At 52.1% G+C, this 17,687-nt stretch overlaps 2 protein-coding genes across 2 annotated transcripts; one reads left to right on the top strand and one right to left on the bottom strand.

Moving 5' to 3' along the window:
• Positions 1-1,454: 1,454 nt before the first annotated feature.
• Positions 1,455-11,524, bottom strand: S100PBP (S100P binding protein). Its single transcript, XM_059868720.1, has 5 exons — positions 11,448-11,524; positions 9,497-10,672; positions 9,211-9,308; positions 8,443-8,547; positions 1,455-2,918 (listed from the first exon to the last, which is right to left on the bottom strand). Exons 2-5 carry the CDS (start codon positions 10,562-10,564, stop codon positions 2,843-2,845), a joined length of 1,347 nt encoding a protein of 448 aa, XP_059724703.1. The 5' UTR covers positions 10,565-10,672; positions 11,448-11,524; the 3' UTR covers positions 1,455-2,842.
• A 295-nt stretch (positions 11,525-11,819) lies between these two features.
• On the top strand, positions 11,820-17,626 carry YARS1 (tyrosyl-tRNA synthetase 1). Its single transcript, XM_059868854.1, has 14 exons — positions 11,820-11,938; positions 12,028-12,092; positions 12,483-12,629; positions 12,709-12,884; positions 13,931-14,060; positions 14,311-14,391; positions 14,667-14,759; positions 14,955-15,090; positions 15,264-15,349; positions 15,731-15,866; positions 16,190-16,284; positions 16,392-16,585; positions 16,697-16,838; positions 16,976-17,626. Exons 1-14 carry the CDS (start codon positions 11,923-11,925, stop codon positions 17,084-17,086), a joined length of 1,608 nt encoding a protein of 535 aa, XP_059724837.1. The 5' UTR covers positions 11,820-11,922; the 3' UTR covers positions 17,087-17,626.
• Positions 17,627-17,687: the final 61 nt, after the last annotated feature.

Below are 17,687 nucleotides of genomic sequence, written 5' to 3'. Positions count from 1 at the left end.
GATGAATCCCGTGGATTTCCAAGAACCAACTGAGCAGAGATTTGGGGCACAATAGGAGCAGGGAGCTGCAAACAAAACCCTTTGCCAGCACACCCAGGGCGCGTTTGGAGTCGAGCACCGCTCCCCTCCCTCCTTCCCAGCACTGTAATATTATGCCTACAAGTACAATTTAACCAATAGATTCCTCCCCCACGAGTTTAGCAAAAGAGGAGCCGCGGGAGGAAGTGTGGAGCAAACAATCCTGCACAGCGTGTCCTTCCAACTCACAACACAGCCCCAGCCACTTGTCACCCCCTCCCCCGGGCCACCAGGCACAGGCACAGGCTCCCGCTCCCAGGAAAAGCGACAACACGAGGCACTTCTGAGTCCCTGCCACTTCCATGGAAAGCGAGGAGGAAACACCTACACGGAGGAAAGTGTTAGCACAATCTCAGCTGGTGATGGAGATGCCAAGGGAGAGGAACAGGCTGCCGGTGGCAGCGTTTGCCAAAGATGGGAGAGGTGACATCACTCCAAAGCCAATGTCACAGCTGCACATCCATTTTCCCCAGCAAAACACGGCACCTCGGCGAGGCCCGAGCTTCCCGAGGAGAGAGCTGAAGATGACACCATATGTTCCACCAAATGTAATTTCCCCCAGATTTGCAGCAAAAAAAGCTTCCTAACGATGTGTAATGAGCTATTACAGCCTCGTCTGGAAGCAGAGCTGACCAAATTCAATCAGCTTTTCCAGCTTTTGTTAAAAAGCTGCCCCATCAAGGCGCTTGTTATGCTAAAATATCTTCTGTTTGCTCCACAAATCTGGTGTCTATTGAATTGTCTGGGGACCTCAGGCATTCCAATGATGCTGTTCCCCCTCGGTGGGGCTGCAGCCCACACGTCTGGAGGAAAAAGGAGCTGGTTTCTCCTTCAGCCTCAATTTTGGTTAAGTAAGTTCCAAATGAAGAATCTTCATTATTAGTGACAGAGCTGGGGAAGGCACAGCTTGAATTTCAGATTCCCAGATGGAGGCAGCAAAGCTGGCAGCCAGAAAAATCTTCTTTTTCCTTGGAATTTGGACATGCTGGATGCAGAGCCATTGAGTGGCAATAATGACAGAGCCCCACGATGCCATTTGACACTTTGCAGCCTCTTTGTCCTTTTGAACTCACAAACCCCTCACCTTTAATGCCACCAGCTGCTAAATAAAACCTATTTATACCATCCAGACCTGGACTGCACCTAAATGTTCTCCCCAACCAAAGGGAGAATTTTATCAGCTCCCACTATTTCCCACTTGAGGATGTAATTTCTTCCTCCTTACAGGAAAAATCTGGTTCGTTTTTGAGAGGAAGGCAGGAAAAAACCCCCACACAGTGGTTTCATTTCAGTCTCATTGTTTTCCAGCTGCAATGCATTGATGAACACTGTTAAATTTTTAATTGTGAGACATTTCATCAGAGCTCACGCAGGGCTCACACAAAGCCAGTTTTATTCCAGTTTTTATTGATATCACTGGGTTCTACTACAGCAAAAATCAGCAGCAGGGCCCTTGGCTGCTGTCTAAGAGCAAACAGACAGCAAAACTCTCTGTCCTTCCATGGAGGCTTAACCCACAGTCCCTCCCTTCTCTCTCCACCATTCAGATGTGGATCACCTGCAGTGTCAAAGAAGGAAATCTGCAGCCCTAAATCCTTCCCAAAGGGCACAGCTGCTTCATGGCAGAGTTTCACACTCCCAAAGAACACAAACCCGAGGGGATGCAGCACCCCTGGAGACACCATCAGCACCTCCCTGGTGTGGCCAGGAGCTGCTTGCTGAGAATTTCCATCCCTGGAAGTGTCCAAGGCTGGGCTGGACAGGGATTGGAGCAAGCTGGGAGACTGGGAGGTGTCCCTGCCCTGACAGAGATGATCTCAATGATCTTTGTGTTCCTCTGAACCCAAACCATGCTGGGATTCCATGGGCATCAGGTGAAATTGTCCCCAGACCACAGGCAAAGGATTCCTTTTCCAAAGAACTTCACTGGTGGGGGTCACTGGTTTAAAAGCACTGCTGACAACTCTCATGGGCTTCCAAGGGATTTCTCCTTCTCCCTCAATGCAAAGCTCCCTCTAAATAAAATTTACAGAGGTAAAAGTCACCTGAGAGGCTCTGGTGGCACCAAGGACCTGACAGTGGCCATGCCCCAGCCCCAAGAGTGCTGTCCATGGGTTCCCTCCTGCCTGCATTCTGTGATCTCTGGGGTTTTGTGCAGCCAGGCTCTGCTCCAAGCTCCACTGCTGATCCTTTGGACAAATGACTTCCATTCTCCCTGCCTCAGTCACTGCACATGCAGGGCAGGGAGAAACTTTGCCTGTTTTCCAAAGTTCTGTCCCACTCTGGGTGCCACAGAATAAAATCTATGAACCACAACGTTAAAGAACTTCAGTACTGAGCAGAAATTTTGATTTCTTTAAGAGCACATGGGCCAAAAGCATCTCCAAAAATAGTCAGATTGTGATGATAAAAATATGAGATGATTTGCTGCCTGAATAAACTTCATTTGCTCTCCAAAATTCCACTTATAAATACCTAAAGGAGTCACAAGGCCCTGCTGGCACCCCTGGGAAGAACATTGGGAAGATCAACCCATCCACCTCCAACTCATTTGGAGTTGCTCAGTAGCACAGGAAAGAAGAAAATGACATCTAAAAGCTGCAAAATATTTATAAACTCAAGTGCAAATCTCCTGAAATGCAGAAGGAGTTACAAATGAAACTTCAAACCACTGAAAACCAGACCAATTAACACCTCTAAATGCAGAACAGGAACCAGCACAGCCCCTCAGCAGCAAAATTCAGAGGGGTTGCACTGGAAGTGTTCAGGAATTCTCTGGAAATTGTGGTTTGGCCAAGTTCTTGCTCACCCACTGGGATGGGTTGGAATTTGGGGAATTTCTGCAAAAAAAAGTCAGACAAAAAATTAAAACAAACACAAGAGGAGCATTTGGGTGAGGCTGGAGCAGCAGCAGCTCTGAAAAGAAATCTCCATTTCCTTGGTGCTGGCAGCTGGTACCTGATTTTCTTGGTAGGAGCTTTTCAAAGTGAAACCACATCCTCAGAAGGCACCTTGAGGAGTGAGAACATCAAAGTTCCTTTCAGGAATTCTGCCTGGTGCTTCATCCCCTTCTTTGCAAAGCTCCTTCTCCCTGGCCCACCACAAAGGCTGAAGGTTCAACTTCAAACAAAAAGGAAAATTTTCCTCACAAAGTGCTGCACCCACCTTAAATCCTCTCATTTGCACTTCCTGAAATAGCAAGACAAAGCCCCACCAGCTTGAGGCAGCCTCAGAAAAGCAAGATTAAAACCCAAACTGCTTCAAGGGACTTGGTTATCTGCAGGCCTCAGAGTGCTACAAAGCTTTGCCCCATCTGTGTTCTGAAAAAAACCAACTTTGCTGCCTTATTTTGATCTTGTTTATGCACAGGGATGAGCCTAACTCAGGAAATCACATTTCTGAACTGCAAATCTGGTTTTCAAAGCAAAATCCAGCCATGGGGGTCACTCCTGCAAAACCACTGTTCAGACATCTGGTTTGGAGCAGGACCAGCTGCCTGCCACTGGGCTGTCACCTCTGTCACAGCACAGTTTTATTTTCACTGCTCAGCAAGAACAGGCAGTGACCAGAAGGGCTCCAACCAAAGCAGCTTGGCCTGGATCCCACTCAGAGCTCAGGGAAAGGCCAATTCCCTGGAATTCTGCCCTTCCCAGAGGCTCTCAGCACAGCACTGAGTCCAAACTCCAAGATTTTCCATCCTGCAGCCATGTGATGGATGTGAATCACAGCTCCTCTCCCCAGCAATCCCAGCCTCCTTCATCAACTGCAGGATCAGCTCCTTCTTACCCAAAGGAACAACTCCTTGCCAAAAACTGATACTTCTAGAAGGGATTTTTAGAAGTTTTTCTTGAGAAATCCACGGGTGGTGTGGGAGGAAGGGAGGTTCTCCAAGGCAAACTCTCCCTGTACACAGCAGTTCCCATTGTCTGCAGTAAGTGTAGAAGAAATCACAACTTTATTTTACAGATTTTGAGCCTTTTACATCTCAGTTCCCTCCCTTGGCCTTCTGAGTCAGAGGTGAAACAGGTCATAAAAACAGAGGGAACATTTCCTGCTGCCAGGGGTGCACTTTTCACCCCTGAGGAGAGATAAGGACTTGGACAAACTTGCACCCTGAGTCACTCCAGGAAAAGATCAGAGCTCCTCTCCAACAGGGGAAGTCCCAGGGGCAGGTTAATCCTACCAAATATTTGGAGGAATTTATCCCAGTGCCTCAGCATCCACCCCAGGGCTCAGAGGCCTCTTGGCCTGAGGAAAGGGGGCTGGAGAAACTCAGCAGTCATGGGACAGTGCTTAAACCTTTGGACTTCTTCCTCCTTGGGCACGTCCTCATTCCTTCCACAGCAGTCAAGACCAAACTAAACATTTGGGATGAGGTTTTCAGGCAAGTTCCACACATTTAGGAACCAGGAGCTCTGATTGTTTCAGCTTTGCCATTAGAAAAGCCCCAGGACCAGAAGTTTGTCACTCTAAAACCAGAGAACTTCTTCTTCCCCTCACCATAAACTTAGAAATCCACTTTATCAATTCTTACTCCATCCCACATCTCTTGAAATTTAGGGTTTGGAGGTGGATTTCATTTGCTTTGAAGTGAAATCTCCCTCCTGAGCTCAGCCACTAAATGGAATTCTTCCTTTATGTCAGCACAGCCCCAGCCCTGCACCTTCCCTGCCCACTCTCCATCCAAGCAAAATTAATTTGGGCAGGTAAAAACTGCTTCAAGATTAAGTTTTTCCCTTCCCCTCAGCCAGCTCAGCATCAATCAAGAGACCAGAGTCTTTCAAGGCAGAGTCTGCTAGCAAAGAGTTCATTTGTGCTGCACAGATTTGTTTCTCCATCTGTTCCCTGACACTGCTCTCCCTTTCCATCACCTTAAACACACTGTCTGGTTTTTTTAAGATATTGATCTTTGTTATTACAGTAAAACCAGATGGTTTGTGCCTCTTTATAAGGTATTTCCTCCTCCACTCCCTTTGATTCCAGGGAGATCCAAGGAAATAATTTATCAGCTTTCTGCCAGGTTGTGAGAAAGTCTGATAAAATTTCTAAAAGCATCAAAAACCTCTAGCAAGCACACCAAGCCTCAAGGAGAGCTCCTGATGGAGTCCTGGTTGGGAAAAAAAAATGGATGGAGGTCAGACAGGAGCCAGCTCAGCTTCCCAGAGGCGCCTGGAGCAGTGGAAAGTTCCCTGCTCATGGCAGGGGGTGGAACAGGATCATCTCTAAGGTCCCTTCCAACCCAAGCCATTCTGTGATTCTGCTCCAAATAACAGAGTTTTAGGAGCCTCATTATTTGTGTAGCTGATCCAGCCCCAGAATTGCCAAGGAGGAGCTCATCAGGAAGGAAATAATTCCATTTACTGCTGGATAAAGGGCAATAACAAAGTGCAAACACTGACAAATGGTCAGCTGGCAGAAATCTTGTGTGGTCAATTATCAGCCCCCCATTGCCAAGCAGATGCTCAAATCACAGCTCATTTTTACATCTGCTCCAGCACAGCCTCAGCAGCATTTAAATTCTTAGGGGAAGCTGCAAATAAATGAATATATTAGGATTTAACAGCATCTAGAAAGCAGAATGAGAGGAAGCACAAGTCGAGCCACGGGGTTCTCTCCCAACACACTGGAGATGGCTCAATGTGAGAAGTTTATTCTGAATATAAAAGGATTTTTTTTTCCAACTACTCACTGTGACTTTTAGCACTCAATCACCCAATATAAGAATATGTATGAGATATATGCAGATATAAAAGATATATATATGAAAAATGGATTTGATACATATGGAAGTTGTATTTAAATATATGAAAATTCTATTTCCTGCAACTGCAAGGCACCGTGCAGTTAAGGGAAAAGACAAAATCTCTCCTGTAGCCAGCTTGGAATTCCCTCAGACAGCACAGCAGCAAGAGCCAGGATCCAAGGAAGAGCAGACAGATTACGTAAAAGATGGGATAGCAAAGCAAACATTACCCTGAGACAAATGCCAGGAGATTTGCAACTCAAAACAGAGCTGAAGATTTGTAGCAGCAATATATTAGTTACTGCTTCCCAGAAGGAATTCCCTTGCTGGCTCTAAACCTGCTGCTTTTCCTTCATGAAATCCTTGGGATCCCTCAGCATTTCCTATGCAAAGGGCACTGCTGCAGGTGCAGGGCACAGCACACAGGGCACTGCCAGCCCAGCCAGGAGCTTTTCACCTGGCACAACTGGCACAGCCCCCGCTGCCTGTCGGGCTGGGTTCCAAGCCTACAGCTATTTGCAATAAGAAAGCTTTGCACTAATAAGAAAATCAAATTGTGTGCATCACAATGCTCTTCCCCAGCAAAAGAGAGCTCGGTTTCACTTGTCAGCCTCGCTGGTTTCGAGCTCCTTGCCTGATTTTTTGTGACTCACAACATACGTCTTGCATTTTTAATTTGAAAGCAAGAGAAAACAGGCCATTTTAGCTTTCCCTGCCTGTCCCCTCTGCATTACTTATGCTGGATTCATCCTCTGGAAGCAGCCCTGTGGCGATGCAGCTGTTCCTGCTGCCTGCCTAAGTGCAGGCTCCACACACACAACTGTCAGCTCCTTGTGCCTCACAAGAAATGGCAATTATTGCACCCATGAACACTCTAAATAACCACAGGGAGCCGTGGCTGGAAGCTACCAGAATATTTTGGCTCTCAGAACATCCCAGCCTGATGCATCAGGTTTTAGCATTTCTATTTTTCAGGTTCTGTGCTGCTTTAGTGTGTGGGTCTGAGCTTCATATCAGGGGATGGCGAGCTCTGCACAGAGCAGGGAGACAAAACAATTCCTGCTCTAGCTGGGGACCAAGGACAAATGATCCAAATCTCAGCCCAAGAGCACAAACAGCGTGGACTGAAGGGAGAAAAACAAGGATGGGACTTCATACCCTAAAGCTGGAATTGGACAATGAACTCCAACATGCAAATGGAGCAGAACTGATAAAAGTGAGAGACCCCGTGACCAGTTGTGCATTTTGTGACCATTTTGGTGCATTTTGGGTGCAGCCCTGGCTGGACTCTTGTGCTGCCCAAGGTGCCATTGAGGCCTTTTAGTAAATCCCTACTTTATTCTTTAACTCCACCTAACCTCTGTTCTGGGTCAGCCTTCACAAGGCCATCAAGAGGGACAGAAGGCACCTGGAAACCCCCCTGGAGCAGAGCCAGAGGGGCTCCCAGCTCCTGCCCCTCACTCCTGCAGCTGCAGTCCAGGTGTCAGAGCCCAAGAGCCCTCGGAGCTGACAGAGACACGTGAGTGGATGTAGGGATATTCTGTCAGCACCTAAGTTAGGTGTGAGGAGTGTTTTGTACTCTGGAATCCAGGCGGGGTGCAGAGCTCTCCATCTCCCCTGCGGGAAGAAGGGCAGAAGCTCTCTGAGAACCGGGGCTGGATTGCAGCGCTGCTGGTGAGGCACCAGCAGGGGCGGTGCAAGGGCTAACTCCTCATGCTGCGACTTGGAAGGGTCAGGGATTTGAATCTCGTCTCTTCTTCCTCTCCCTGTTTGTTTTTGTTTTGGTTTTATTTTTAATTTTTACTCATGACAGTTAAAATCTGGGGTGTACATTCTCCTGGGAGTGTTTCCCTAGAGTTGTCCCCTGGGATTAGTACTGAGAAACTGGGGAGAGCTTACCAAGGGGGAGTCATTGTTTTTAAAATCCAAACTTATTAGACTCTCAGAAAAGATTTGGCACCACCCCCGCCCCCCAGGAGCTGAAATCCAAACCTCTTTGAAATCCAAACACCTTCCTTTCCACACCCCCACAGTCGGTGGCTCTTGGATGACACCACTGAGCCAACACAGAGAAGGTGTCAAAAATAACCCCAAATCTCAGCACTTGAGCTCAATTCCCCCAGTGTGAGTCCAAATCTCAGCACTTGAGCTCAATTCCCCCAGTGTGAGGTTTCAGGGGGGTGGTGGAGTCCTGGAGGTGGCACTCAGGGCACTGGGCTGGTGATAAGATGGGAACTCCCTCTTCTTGGAGGTGTTTTCCAGTGCTGATGATTCTGGGATAGTTGTGAACTGACAAGACCAAGTCAATCCCCAACAGATCAAGGCAGAGCTCAGCTCAGCTTTTCCCATGGAATACAAACCTGCTTTGGTAGCATCCTTGATTTTCCACACCAAACCCCCTTCACAGCATTCCCCAGATTTCTGTAAAACTCCTCTGAGCCAGCCCTGGAGCCAGGCTGATTCCTGTGCAGGAATTTTGTGCATGGCAGTGCACAAAAGTATCACAGGCACTTTTTATTCCCCTCTGAAAACAAACACACTCCAAACAAAGAATTCAAGTCCAGCCAGGAGCTGAATTTTTCCCTCCCCACCAGCCTCATCCCCTCCCACCTGGGGGTTACCTGAGGTAATAGCCACACTTTTCCTCACTTGGATTGGCACAGCCTGGAGAGAAACGTCTCTTTTGCTCAGGCTGTGCTTCTGAAATGCAGGTCCGTTGTTTTGGCCTTGAAAATAATAAATGGTGTTAATTTTTTTTTTTAGGTTATTTGTTAAATTAGGTTACAGTTCACAGAGAGGGCAAAGAGCCCTGCAGAACTATGGCAGATGGGACATTCTTGTAGCACTGTTCTGGGATTGAAAAAAATGAAAGTATTTATTTGAGTAAAGCTGCCAAAGACCAACCACACCGAGAGCAAAGCAGCTGAGCCACTCAGCCGGTCACTGCCCTGCTGGCCACAACGGGAACCCGCGGGGAGCTCTCAGAAGCAGGAAAAGCTCCTTTTCACTCAGCAGCAACGCCCAGAATGAGGGGGGAAAGCCCCGAAGTGCCGCCTCCAGGAGCTGGGAAGAGCAGGAGCAGCATCCCGACCCGCTCTGCTGCTGCCACCTGCAGGGAACGGCTCCGGGAGGAGCAGCCAGGGAGGCACAAACCTCCACTCTCCTGCCTGCAGACCACATGCCAAAACTGCCTCACCCACCTCCTTTCCCACTTCCCGATATTCTTTCCCCTCTTCCAGTATCTTACAAGGTGAAATATTTCTTGTTTCCCCACTATTTCAGTGCGACTTAATTTAAAAATAGAAATAAACCCAGCAACACACGGCCAACAAAGTGGTGGAGGAAACAGCTGGGATGGTTTTTAAAGTGCAGATTTCCTAAGAAATTACCTTTCTTCCTCCTCCTGTGGGACAGGAATTACTTTGCCACTTTTCTTCCCACTGGGTGGCTCTTCCTGCCCACTCTTGCCTACAGCTGTGTCCCTTGACTGGAAAGGGAAGGAAAAAGGGGATTAACATTAAAGAAACTTTTCCATCTAAGCTTTGCCTATAGAGTTATATAAAATCCACTTGAAAAACCTCCCCTGTACCAACGCAGCACTTGTGTGCACATGGACATATCCAAAGGGATGGGATTAAAAACATTCAAGTTCCAAGAATGAAGATGTGAGTTTACTTTAGTGCTGCCTGGCGGCTGCTCAGCTCCTCTGGATTCCCCTTCAGCATCCTCTGGAGAGCCTGATTTCCTTGACAAACAGCTCATTGTTGCTTTGGGAAGTTCTTTTTTGGGTGGCAACAGAGATGCTAGACTCTCATCCCCTGTGCTCCGGCCACAGGGAAGGCCAGATGAGGGCATGGATTTCCCCAGGCAATCCTGAGCCAGGCTATCCTGGCCTTTAGGCATCACCCTTTCTGAGGATTTTTCAGGAAAGCAGCTCCCAGCAGCTGTGGAATATCCCAAGCAATCATCTATCATGGCATCCAAAGTTTCTCTTTCCAGGTTGTTTTCCTCCAGAGCCTCATCGGCGCAGGCGGCGGCAAACGGGCTCAGGCTCAGCAGCTCCTGCAGGTCAAGGTCCAGCTCCTGCTGCAGCCTCTGGGCCCCATCCAGAGCAGCAGTGCCACTCAAAAAGCCAGGATCACACCCAGAGCTGCCTGAGGGATGCTCCTGGGGCTCCTTTGCTTCCTGTGTGACCTCTGAGGGCGCCTCACTGAGCGACGTCCCCGCGGTGCAGCCGCTGCTCTGGGCCTGCTCGCTCCTCCCGCTCTCACTTTGGCTCAGGTGGCTTTCACCAGGGAGGTGCTGCTGCTGCTGCTGCTCAGCTTCCACGGAATCATCTGCCAAGATTTCCTGGATCTCTTCCTCGGTGTAATCAAAGGGAGAATTCCCTTTCTCGCTGCCTGACAGCTCCAGCAGGGAATCATCCAGCTCGCTGTCGTCGAAGCACCTGCTGATGTCCAGGGAAATGGCCACGTCGTCGTACTTTGCCACGGGAAAACCGGCCCCCAGCTCATCCTGCCCGCTCTCATCCAGGAAAAGGGAGCAGCCAGAGCCTGGGGAAGGGAGCAGAGGGTTCCCTGCTGGGTTTGGAGTGCTGCAGTCACGGCTCAGCACGCAGGCTTTCTTGGCTGACTGCAGGGCCTGCACCTGCACTGTGGAATCCGAGAGCCTCTTGGCCCTGGGGACTGGCTCCTGCCTCAAGCCCTGACGGAGCCCAGGGGAAGGAGGGCAGCTCTCTGCCATGGCTCTGTGCCTTCCTGCAGCTCTGCTTCCAGCTCTAGAGGCTCATCTGCTGCTGCTGGCCTTTGATCAGCCCTTCCAGAGGAGGAATCAGCAGGAGTCAGCTCCAACCTGCCAGCAAAAGCAACGTGCTCAGTGAAAGGAGCTCAGCTGTGTCCCAAAAATGCTGGGATTTAACAGGGAAGGCAAAACCACCACAATTTGATCTCTGTTCTTGACTGTTTTAGGTGCCAACCAATCCTTCATCCCTGCAGTGGAAACCCCCTCAGGCTGTGCCCTCTCCACCCAAACTGCTGTCAGTCCCTCACAGCAGACCCCAGGAATCCCAAATCACAGCCTTAAACTGCAGAACACGCCTGAGGCACTAAATAAAACCTCCAAGTGTCTCAACCCCCACCTCCGCCCTTCAGAGATACAAATAAACACATTTAAAAAAAAAAATCTTTTTTTGGGTTGGGAAAAACTGAGCAAAGGAAGAGGAACCCTGTCAGGGAATTAGTCATTGAGACACTCACACAAAATCCTTCATTTGGGGGTAGCCCTGGCTGGGCTCTTGTGCTGCCTAAGTTGGATCCATTGAGGCCTTTTAATAAATCCCTACTTTATTCTTTAATTCTGTCTAGCCTCTGGTTTAGGCCTTCACAAGGCATCAGCTTCTCTAAGCAATGTGCCAGGACCTCACTGCCCTCACAGAGAGGAGTTTTCCCCAATATCCCATCTCCCCTGGCAGTGGGAGCCATTGTCTGTGTCCTGTCCCCTCAGGCCCTTGTCCCACGTCCACCTCGGAGCCCCTTTAGGCACCAAAACCCGCACTTGGCTCACCCTGGAGCCTTTCCCCGTGCAGATTAAAACCTCAGGAGGCGACACCGCCCCGCTCTCCCCTCACCAAGGGTTTGAAGCCAACACCGCCCCCGCCTCTCTCCGTCAGGGGCCCGCCCGTCCCTCAGCGGGCACCGCCCAACCGGCGCCTCAACGGCACCGCCCCAAGGCGGGGCCCAGCCCGCCCCGCCCCCGGCCCCTCCTCCCGACCCAGTCCAACACGGGGCGCTCCCCGAGCCCCGAAAAAAAAGGGCTAAAACCGCCCGAAATACACGAGGGAGAATTAAATTTCGCTGAGGCAAAGTAGCGGCCGCGGCCCGGCCGGGCCTGGCGGGAAAGGCGCTCACCCGCCGCCATCTTAACGGCGCCAGGCCACGCCCACAGGCGCGAGAGACGCTCTCTGATTGGCGGAGCGCGGCCCCCTCGCCCCGCGAGGCGCTCTCTGATTGGAGAAGCCCTCCCCCCTTCCCTCCCGCTCGCTGCAGCGGCAGCTCGGCGCTCGGCAGGCCTCAGGCGCGGCAGTCGAGAGCCGAGCGGGGCTGATGCAACCCGGGGCAGGTCGGTGGGACCGGGCAGGGAACTGGGGAGGGGAACCGGGAATACCGGGGGGTACCGGGGCTCCGGTAACCGAGTGTCCTACCCTACAGCCGCCGCCATGGAGCCCGCGCCCGGCCCGCAGGAGAAATATCAGCTCATCACGCGGAACCTGCAGGTACCGGGAGGCGGATGGGGCCGGGGCGGCGGCAGCGGGGCTGGGCCGGGGTCGGGGGGAGAAATTGGGGTTGGATCTGAGGGACGAGCGGGGCTGGGCCGCGGTCGGGGGGAGGAATCGGGGCTGGGCGGGTTGGTTGAGGCTGAGCCGGAAGCTATTGAGGCAGAATGGGGTCCGGGTACCGGGGGGAATACGGCAGGATTGGGGTCGGAGAGGGGGAACGGGGCAGGATCGGGGAGGCCGGGATGGGGGGATCTGAGGCAGGGCAAGGCCCGGGACTCGGCGTGCGGGGTGTGTCCCAGCGGGATGTGTCCCAGCGGGATGTGTCCCAGCGGGATGTGTCCCAGCGGGATGTGTCCCTGCAGCTCCGCGTGTTCTGTCCCCTGGCAGGAGGTGCTGGGCGAGGAGAAGCTCATGGCCATCCTGAAGGAGCGGGAGCTGAAGATCTACTGGGGCACCGCCACCACGGGCAAGCCGCACGTGGCCTATTTCGTGCCCATGTCCAAGATCGCCGATTTCCTGAAGGCTGGCTGCGAGGTGGGGCACTGCCACCTTGCTGGGTGGCACCTGCGGCCAGCAGTGACAACTCCTCTGACCCCGCTGTCCCCTGTCCTAGGTGACAATCCTCTTTGCTGACCTCCACGCTTACCTGGACAACATGAAGGCTCCGTGGGAGCTGCTGGAGCTGCGGACCCGGTACTATGAGCATGTCATCAAAGCCATGCTGGAGAGCATCGGGGTGCCCCTGGAGAAGCTCAGATTTGTCCGGGGCACTGATTACCAGCTCAGCAAGTGAGTCCTGGGCAGCCAGGGGTGCCTTGGGAGGCTGAGCTAGAGCAGGGTCTGGATGGAGTTAAAGAAAATTAGGGTTTTTTTAGGAGTATCTAATATTGTATATATATTATATTTATATATATAATTTTATTATATATAACATGGTATTATGCCTAAAAGTAAGGATTTATTAGAAGTATCTAATATTGTGTGTATATATATGTATGCATATATACACACATACATATAAAATTATTATATGTTATTTATTATTATTCATTATACATTTTATATATGTATATATGTATCTAATACTATTATATATAATACAGTATTATCCCTGAAAATAGATATTATTAGAAGTATCTAATATTATATATATATATATATATATATGTGTGTGTGTGTGTGTGTGTGTGTGTGTGTGTGTGTGTGTGTGTCTTATATAGTATTATTATCCAGAATTATCCCTGGAAGTAGGGATTTATTAGAAGTATCTAATATTTTATATCTATAAATATAGATATATGTAAAAATATATATGTATCTATGTTACATAGATAGATATAGGTATATTTAATATATAAATATAGAGGTAGCTAATACTATTATATATAATATGGTATTATCCTCAAAAGTAGGCATTTACTAGAAGGCCTCCATGGATCCACCTTGGGCAGCACAAGAGCCCAGCCAGGCTAAAATCAACCAAATACACCTAAAATCAACCAGAATGGTCACAAAATGGACACCTGATCACGAGATCTCTCACTTTTATAAGTTTTGGTCCATTTGCATATTGGGGTTAATTGTCAATTACAGCTCCAGCCCATGAAGTCCCATCCTTCTCCAGCCCACGCTGTTTGTGCTTCTGGGCCTGAGATTTTGATCATTTGTCCTTGGTCCCCAGCTGGAGAAGGAATTGTTTTGTCTCCCTGCTCTGTGCAGGTGGTGGCAGTGGTGTGGCCAGGAGCAGCTGTAAGAGCTGTCCCCATGCCCAGTGTGGCCGGGAGCAGCTGTCAGGGCTGTCCCCATGCCCCTGGTGACAGTGCTGTCCCCCACAGGGAGTACACCCTGGACGTGTACCGCCTCTCCTCCGTGGTGACGCAGCACGACGCCAAGAAGGCAGGGGCAGAGGTGGTGAAGCAGGTGGAGCACCCCTTGCTGAGTGGTTTGCTCTACCCAGGCCTGCAGGTGAGGCAGGGGTGGTGGCCAGGGAGGTGCTGGCACAGCCAGGGCCACAGGGGAGTTGGGGGCTGAGTGCCAAGGTCGTTGTTGTCCACCCCAATGTCACAGCTGGCGGTGGCGCAAAGGCTGGCCTAAGCACAGAGCAAACACTCTGGAATGTTCCTGACTTTCCCTGGCTGGGAGTGTCCCAGGAGAGGCTGAGGGACAAGCCAGGACTGTTCTGGGTCCAACCTCGAGGCTCTGTGTCTCTCCACAGGCGTTGGATGAGGAATATCTCAAGGTGGATGCGCAGTTTGGAGGGGTGGATCAGAGGAAGATCTTCACCTTCGCAGAGAAGGTCAGGAGTGGGGGGATTTCTGCCAGACTGGGGCCTGAGGGAGGCCTTGGCCACTCTCCAGTCCATTGGGAGAAGTGTGTGGGATTTTGGTTGATGTCACAGCTCTCTGTGCTGCTCCTGTGCTCTGTGCAGCCACACATCCCTGGCTGTGACTCTGCCCTTCCTGGGTGCTGTTACCCCAGATCCCAAAGTTACCTGGAGCCAGGAGCAAACAGGGATTGGGAATTAAAGCTGAATCAGCCTTGGGTCTGACTTGCCTCCTCGTGTTTTCCCAGTACCTCCCTTCCCTGGGCTATGCCAAGCGTGTCCATTTGATGAACCCCATGGTTCCTGGGCTGACAGGCAGCAAAATGAGCTCATCAGAAGAGGTTGGTTCTGGATCTGGCTGTGCTCAGGGGGCTCTGGGGGGACAGCTTGGTGGCTGGGGGCTGAGAGGGAGGCACCCCAGGGAAGGTGAGCTCTCCTTCCCCACTCACACGGGGTTCTAAGAAGATGCAGCAACTCCAGCATGAGATTCCTGGGTAAAAGCTTGGGTGAAGGGCTGAGGAAATCTCTTGCTGCAGGACTCCAAGATTGATCTTCTGGACCGCAAGGAGGATGTGAAGAAGAAGCTGAAGAAGGCTTTCTGTGAGCCAGGGAACGTGGAGAACAACGGTGTCCTCTCCTTCATCAAGCACGTCCTCTTCCCCCTCAAGTCAGGTGAGGGGCTCACCACACTGGGGTCTGGATAGGAGGAGGGGACAGGAGTGTGTCCCCTGAGACAAGGCTGTCCCTGAGTGCCACCTGCCCAGCCCCTGCTCTTGGGCAGGATGGGGTGGGTGGTTTAGCTGGGCCTTGAGTTAATCTGAGCTTTAAAACCTGTTTTGTCTCAGAGTTTGTGGTCCTGCGAGAGGAAAAATGGGGAGGAAACAAAACCTACACGGCCTACGAGGCCCTGGAGAAGGACTTTGCTGAGCAGGTGAGTGCTGGGAGGGGCTGAACCTTGTGCCTGAGGTTCCTGAGAGCAGTCTGGGAGCACTGGGAGATGGAAATCTGCCCTGGCAGGAGGTGTGCAGTGTGGCCTGGTGGTGTGGGATGCTCCCAGACAGGAGAGCCTGGGGAAGAGAGGATGAGTGAGGGGTGTGAGGTCAGGACAGCACCACATCAGCCACAATCCTGCAGCAGAGCAGCAGTTTAACCCTGCACAGCTGTTCCCAGCAGAGGCTGGAGGCAGAAGTGTCCAGAAGCTTCTGATGTCCAAGGGGAATCAGGTCAAGGGTTTGGGATTCATCTTCCCACCCTGTTTGGTCTCCAGTTCCCAGCCCTGGCCTCAGACAGGAACATCTTTGTCCTGACACAGGTTGTGCACCCTGGAGACCTGAAGAACTCTGTGGAAGTGGCCCTGAACAAACTGCTGGACCCCATAAGAGAGAAATTCAACAGCCCAGAGCTGAAGAAGCTGAGCAGTGCTGCATATCCCACCCCATCTAAAGCCAGTAAGGAGGCCCTGGGAGCCTGGGGAAGTGGGGCCCTGGGAGCTGAGGGAAATGGGGCTCTGGTCATGCAGGGCTGAGTGGGACAGCTCCCTCCAGGAGCTGAGGTCAGAGAAAAGTTTTGAAGCTCCAGACTCAAAAGCAGCCATGGAGAGCATTGGGAAAGGTGAGGAAAGCCAGCGCAGGAGGGGCTCTGCTCTCTGGTGTAGGGACAAGGATGGAATTCCCTGCAGGGAATCAGGGAATTCCCCCCAGGGCCTGCATTTGGGGCTGACCACCTGCCTGGGTTTGTGCTGAGTGTTGTGACCATTCCCTTCACCCTGCAGAGCCTGCAGACAAGGGCACCAAGAACTCAGAGCCAGAGGACGTGGTCCCATCCCGGCTGGACATCCGTGTGGGCAAAGTGATCAGTGTGGAAAAGGTATGGGGAGAGGGGAGGAGCCCTCCCATCTGGTGACATTTGGGGTGTGCTTGGAGGGACTGCCACCTTCTCTGCCTCCCCATTCCCATCCCTGCTCCCCCTGGCAGCACCCAGATGCCGACAGCCTGTACGTGGAGAAGATCGACGTGGGCGAGGCCGAGCCCCGCACCGTGGTCAGTGGCCTGGTGCACTTTGTCCCCAAGGAGCAGCTGCAGGACAGGCTCGTGGTGCTGCTCTGCAACCTCAAACCCCAGAAGATGAGGGGGGTGGAGTCGCAGGGCATGGTGCTGTGTGCCTCCAGGTGAGGGACATGGGGGACACCGGGGCTGGACCACCCCTCCTGCCTCAGGGTGCTGAGGGGCAGCTGGGCAGCACCCTGGGGTGACTCTGGTGTCTCCACACCTCTCCTTAGTGTGGGGGAGCCCCGTCAAGTGGAGCCCCTGGACCCCCCAGCTGGGTGCTGTGCCGGGGAGCGCGTCTACGTGGAGGGCTATGAGGGTGGGGAACCTGACGAGGAGCTCAAACCCAAGAAAAAGGTCTTTGAGAAGCTGCAGGTGAGGCCTGAGAGTGGCTGGAGTTCACACTGTCCCCACCTCTGGGTGACCCCAAATGGCCTGTTTGCCCCCTCGGTGTTAGTGGGGAGGAGATGAACCTTCCCAGGGCTGACCCTGCTCCCTGTTGTGCTCCCCAGGTGGATTTCCGTGTCTCTGAGGATTGTGTCGCGCAGTGGAAGCAGAGAAACTTCCTGACCAAGCTGGGGACTGTCTCCTGTAAAAGCCTGAGGGGTGGCAGCATCAGCTAACAAGTGCCAGGGCTGCTCTGGTGCCTCCTGCCTGACTCCTGCAGCTCAGCCAGGCTCCTCCCAGTCATCTCCCCACCAGTGCTCGGCCCTGGGGGCTCTGGGTCTGAACTTGCAGCCTCTCACCCCGGAGCTGCCTCCAGCATCCCCCTGGGCCTCTGGGGACTGGAGGTGCCGCCACACCCAAGGGACTCATGTGACTCATCCCCACCTTGGGGCCATGGCTCGCTCCCAGCCGTGCCACAGACTGGACTCCCTGCCCGCTGGGGTGGCATGAGTGGGTGCTGTGGTGAGGGCAGAAGGGAAAAGCTGCTTCTCCTACCTTGTGTTGCTGCTACCAGAGCTGGGGACAGCCCGGCAGGCCCCGTCCCCTGCTCCACCCCCAGCCCACCCAGCGCTGTGGCCACTGGTGCTGCTCTTTGGCCAGGAGCCCAGGCAGCACCCGTGGGGCTGTCCTGAGCCCATGGAGGGTGTGGGCCTTAAACACTGACTCGGGAACCATCTGTCTGTCATAAAACCCAATAAAATGTCGAGCTGACTGCACGTGGCTGTGCCCATCTGTCCAGGGGAGCTGGCAGCCAGCCCTGCTCCAGAGTTTTACTGG

The sequence above is a fragment of the Haemorhous mexicanus genome, chromosome 27, assembly GCF_027477595.1.
Source record: "Haemorhous mexicanus isolate bHaeMex1 chromosome 27, bHaeMex1.pri, whole genome shotgun sequence".
Taxonomy (NCBI): domain Eukaryota; kingdom Metazoa; phylum Chordata; class Aves; order Passeriformes; family Fringillidae; genus Haemorhous; species Haemorhous mexicanus.
The sequence above is the reverse complement of the archived record's forward strand: the minus strand, read 5'-3'. Positions and strand labels throughout refer to the sequence as shown.

Bases quoted from the DNA above. Each gene is read 5' to 3' on its own strand.
- YARS1 (XM_059868854.1), top strand. The intron at 12,630-12,708 runs GTGGGGCACTGC...CCCCTGTCCTAG, and splicing joins TCCTGAAGGCTGGCTGCGAG to GTGACAATCCTCTTTGCTGA. The intron at 16,839-16,975 runs GTGAGGCCTGAG...TGTGCTCCCCAG, and splicing joins AGGTCTTTGAGAAGCTGCAG to GTGGATTTCCGTGTCTCTGA.
- S100PBP (XM_059868720.1), bottom strand. From the start codon at position 10,564: ATGGCAGAGAGCTGCCCTCCTTCCCCTGGGCTCCGTCAGGGCTTGAGG. The intron at 9,309-9,496 runs GTAAACTCACAT...TTCCCTTTCCAG, and splicing joins AGCCGCCAGGCAGCACTAAA to TCAAGGGACACAGCTGTAGG. The intron at 8,548-9,210 runs GTAATTTCTTAG...ATTATTTTCAAG, and splicing joins CCACAGGAGGAGGAAGAAAG to GCCAAAACAACGGACCTGCA.